The sequence below is a fragment of the Nicotiana tabacum genome, chromosome 23, assembly GCF_000715075.1.
Source record: "Nicotiana tabacum cultivar K326 chromosome 23, ASM71507v2, whole genome shotgun sequence".
Taxonomy (NCBI): domain Eukaryota; kingdom Viridiplantae; phylum Streptophyta; class Magnoliopsida; order Solanales; family Solanaceae; genus Nicotiana; species Nicotiana tabacum.
The window spans coordinates 102,916,775-102,921,775 of NC_134102.1; the positions used below are offsets into that span (position 1 = coordinate 102,916,775).

General features: G+C 34.9%; 1 protein-coding gene across 1 annotated transcript; it reads left to right on the plus strand.

Moving 5' to 3' along the window:
- Positions 1–3,016: 3,016 nt before the first annotated feature.
- LOC142177313 (secreted RxLR effector protein 161-like) lies at positions 3,017–3,586 on the plus strand. The gene has a single exon (XM_075245788.1). The coding sequence runs from the start codon at positions 3,017–3,019 to the stop codon at positions 3,584–3,586; it is 570 nt and encodes a 189-aa protein (XP_075101889.1).
- The last annotated feature ends 1,415 nt before the right edge of the window (positions 3,587–5,001 follow it).

The window sequence follows — 5,001 nt, forward strand, 5'->3', positions numbered from 1 at the left end:
TTAAATGGTTTTACTTGTGTTCCTTATTTGTTTGAGTAATAATTATGGTGTTCTTGTTGCCTTGCTATTTATATCACTGGTTGATTTTGTTGCTATCATTGCTAGTTATTTTTCAGTACTATTGTATACTGCTATATTGCACAGGTTATTTGACTAGTGAGTATCTTGACTATACCTCGTCACTATTCCACCGAGGTTAGTCTTGATACTTACTGGGTACCGACTGTGGTGTACTCATATTACACTTCTGCACATTTTTGTGCAGAGCCAGGTATTGACGATATCGGACTCTGAAAGAGTTAGTGTGTTGATCGCAAGGATTCAAAGTAGAGATGCTTGGTCGTCGCAATCCCTTGGAGTCTTTCTATTTTATTGTACTGTCAACTCTTATTCAAACAATATTGTATATTCGATCCTTGAGATCATGACATGTATTCAGTTAGAGTTCGAGACTCAGTATTTCTAGTCTTGGGAGGTTGTTATAATTATTTCGGCTGTGGGTTTCGATTATCCATTTTTAAAATTATCTATTTTTTTAAAAAATGGATTGAAATGAAATTGAAATCGGCTAACCTAGTCTTAAAGACTAAGGTGCCATCACGACGCCTGAGGTGGGATTTTGGGTCATGACATGAATACGCTACCAAACAAAAAATTGTAAGTAGAAACTACTACAAGTGGGAGATGACTGAGGACAAGGACATAACTGCACAAATCAATGAATATCACAAGCTGATTGAAGATCTCAAATCTGAAGATATCTCTCTGTCCGAACATTTTGTTGCTGGTATACTTATAGAAAAACTTTCCAAATCTTGGAGTGACTACAAACATCAATTGAAACACAAACACAAGCAGCTGTCGCTGAAGGACTTGGTCAAGCACATGAAAATACCAACCACAAGCAAGCTGTTGCTGACAAAGGAAAGAAGATTGGTACAAGAGCCAACCTTGTGGAGGACGAAAAAGGGCAGAACAAATCAAATAACAGGTACGATAAAAGAAATGGTTATAAGCCTAATACCAACAATCAAACCTTTAAGAAAACAGGCAACTACTTTGTGTGTGGCAAACTGGACACCATGATGCTCAATGTCGGAAAAGGGCTAGGAATGACAATCCCTCTAAGTCTAAAGTAAATTTAACTGAAGGCAAAACGGATGAGATAATCGTTGCAGTTGTTTCCCAGGTGAACCTTGTGTCCAATGTGAAAGATTGGGTGTTAGATTCTGGTGTCACTAGGCACATATGTGCTAACAAAAAAGACTTTGTCTTACACCCAAGTTGAGGAAGGAGAAGAAGTTGTATATCTTGGTGACTCAAGGACTACTCCAGTTCTTGGAAAAAGCAAAGTTCTTCTCAAACTCACATCTGGCAAAATTTTGGCATTGAATGATGTGTTGCATGTTCCTAGTATCCAAGTCAATTTGGTTTCTATGGGTTTATTAGAAAAGTGGGGATGAAGGTTTCTTTTGAATTTGATAAGATCGTGTTGACCAAGAATAATAATTGTGTGGTAAGGGTTATTATAACCATGGCTTGTTTTTACTCAATGTTATGAATGAAAATGCTAGTTCTTCTGCTTACTTGATTGATTCTTTTAATTTATGTCATGCTAGATTAGTACATGTTAGTTTATCTTATATTAAGAAAATGGATTCTGAAGGTCTCGTTTCAAATATTGATAAATGTGAAGTTTGTGCCGAATATAAACAAACTAAGAAATCATATGCTTCTATATTTAGAGAGTCTGAATTGTTAAGTTTAATACATACTGATTTAGGAGACTTGAAACAATCTATGACCAGAGGAGGGAAAAAAATATTATGTGACTTTTATAGATGATTTTTCTAGTTATACAAAAGTTTATTTGTTGAGGAACAAAGATGAAGCTTTTGATAAGTTTTTAATTTATAAATCTGAAGTAGAAAATCAATTAGATAAGAAAATCAAAAGAGTTAGATCCGATAGAGGTGGTGAATTTAGTTTGTTGAATGATTATTGTGAGAAACAAGGTACAATACATAAGATAACTCCGCCATATTCTCCACAATCAAATGGTATAGCAGAAAGGAAAAATAGGACGTTAAAGGAAATGATGAAATGATGAATAGCATGCTTGTTAGTTCTGGTGTCCCGGATAATCTTTGGGGTGAAGCCATTTTATCTGCTTGTCATTTACAAAATAGGATTCCCTATAAGAAAATGAGTAAAACTCCTTATGAGTCATGGAAGGGCTATCCACCTAATTTGAAATATTTGAAAGTGTGGGGGTGCCTTGCCAAAGTTATGTTACCTGATCCTAAGAAAAGAAAAATAGGATCTAAAACATATGATTGTATTGTGGATAATGATCCTTTAACATATTCTGAAGCTATTTCTTCGTCTGATGCCTCATTTTGGAAAGAATCTATTGATGTAGAAATAAATTCAATTTTACAAAATAAAAGTTGAATTTTAGTTGATTTACCTCCGGGAGCTAAACCCATTGGTTGTAAATGGATTTTTAAGAAGAAACTCAATTCGGATGGTTCCATTGATAAATACAAAGCTAGACTTATTGCAAAAGGTTTTACTCAAAAGCAAAATGTTGATTATTTTGATACTTATGCTCCTGTAACTAGAACTTCCTCAATTCGTATTTTACTTGCCTTGGCTTCTATTTATAAACTTTTTATTCATCAAATGGATGTTAAAACTACATTTTTAAATGGTGATTTGGAAGAAAAAATTTGCATGGAGCAACCTGAGGATTGTATAGTGTATGGCCAAGAAAATAAGATATGTAAATTGCTAAAATCTTTGTATGGTCTAAAGCAAGCACCTAAACAGTGGCATGAAAAATTTGATCAAGTATTGATTAATGATGGTTTTTCATCAATTGAAGTAGATAAATGTGTTTATACAAAATGTGTAGATGGTACAAGTGTTATTATTTGCCTTTATGTGGATGACATGCTTATTTTTAGTTCTAGTCTTGATTTGGTACATGTCTTCTAATTTTGAGATGAAAGACATGGGAGAATCTAGTGTTATTTTAGGCATGAAAATTATTAGAGATGACAATAGCTTAATGTTGACTCAAGAACATTATGTTGAAAGAATTCTTAAAAAATTTGATAATTTTGATGTGGTACCTGTAAGCACTCCTTATGATGCTAGTAGTCAATTAAAAAAAGCTAAGGGAGATGTTGTAGATCAAAATAAATATGCTCGAATTATTGGTAGCCTAATGCATTTGATGAATTTTACTAGACCTGATATTGCATATGCTGTGTGTAGATTGAGTAGATATACTCAAAATCTGAGTCAAGATCATTGGAATGCATTAGTAAGAGTAATGAAATATTTTCTACGTACCATGAACTATGGTATCAAATATAGTGGATTTCCCATTGTACTAGAAGGATACAATGATGCTAACTGGATCTTTGATTCAAATGAGACAAAATCCACTAGTGGTTACGTGTTCACCCTTGTAGGGGGTGTCGTGGCATGGAAATCAGCTAAACAAACAATAATAGCTAGATCTACCATGGAATCTGAGTTTGTGGCATTGGAATTGGCTGGCAATGAGGCCGAGTGATTATAGAACCTTTTGGCAAGTATTCCACTAGGAATAAAACGACACATTATGTATCGATGCATTGTGATTGCCAAGTTGCAATAGCCATTGCTAAAAATAAATCCTTTAATGGGAAGAGTAGACATATCCGATTGCGATATAATGTGATAAATCAGCTGCTGAAAGATGGAATTATTTTCATAGATTATGTGAGGTCAGAAGTGAATTTGGCCGATCCTCTGACTAAACCTTTGGGAAGAAAATTAATATCTAAAACATCGAGAGGAATTGGACTTTTGCCAATTTGAGTTATATCAAATATGATGGTAACCCAACCTATATGATTGGAGATCCCATGAAGTAGGTTCATATGGGTAATAACAAGTCATTAGTTGATCAAATGTGCACTATTAAATTATATCCCTTCCTATGATATGTGTATATATAGTGCAAAACTGCAAGGAATGAGAGGCTGAGTTATTAAACTCTTAATCTAATCCATAGCCTTTTATAGATGGTGTATTGTGCTGCAGAATACACTTGATGGATGAACCTATATGAGTGTGGAGTGGGACCGCTCCTATAAACTTTATGGCAAAAAATTCTAGAGCACTCATGAAAACTAGGCATGCGCATATGATGGTAGGCTATAATCTCGTATTTTAGTCGCTTATTACACTCTAATTCACTGTACTTTACTTGTGTTGAGCTTTAATTGATAGAGTTTTTGCACTTATTGTGTATTTTATGTCGTGTAGGAGTGATTCCGAATTATGTAGATGTTGTGGAGCTATTTGGAGTTTTGAAATTTGAGTAGAAGCCCAAGCAATTAAGCCGGGATTACGTTCGAGGGTCGAAAACCAAGTCTGGATGTCAAAAATTTGAAAAACTCATTTCTGGCCAAAGTTTGCACTACCACCCCGCGGGGTACAGGGAGCTAGTGCAAAAAGTGGACAGAAATCATATTTTGGCACGTTCTGGAATTTTCCACACGCGCGCTGCATGGGGCGCCGCGGTAGCCCAAAAATGTTAGAGTGACTTCCCAATTCTGCTAAAAAGGGTAAATTTCATCCGGGGATTATTGGGGGTGGCTTAAATACACGGGAAAATATCATTTTCGGGACTTTTGACACAATTTCAACCCAAGGAGGCCAGGGAGTCTAAGGAGGAGTTGGAAGAACACAAGCACAAAGATTTCATCATTCCTTCCTCACTCAAGATCCGGGTTTGGATTGAATTTATATTTTCTTATACTTTAGTTACATTTGTGAAGAACTTCTCCATGTATTATAATGTACTTTAGTTACATTATAACTCTATTTTTATGTATTTGAATCGTTTTGGAAGATTTAATTGTTGCATCTATATTCACTTGTTCTTGTAATCAAAAGAGGCATAACTTGTGATATCTTTGCATTATATTGTGGGTTGAGTTC

Bases quoted from the DNA above. Each gene is read 5' to 3' on its own strand.
- LOC142177313 (XM_075245788.1), top strand. From the start codon at position 3,017: ATGGGAGAATCTAGTGTTATTTTAGGCATGAAAATTATTAGAGATGAC.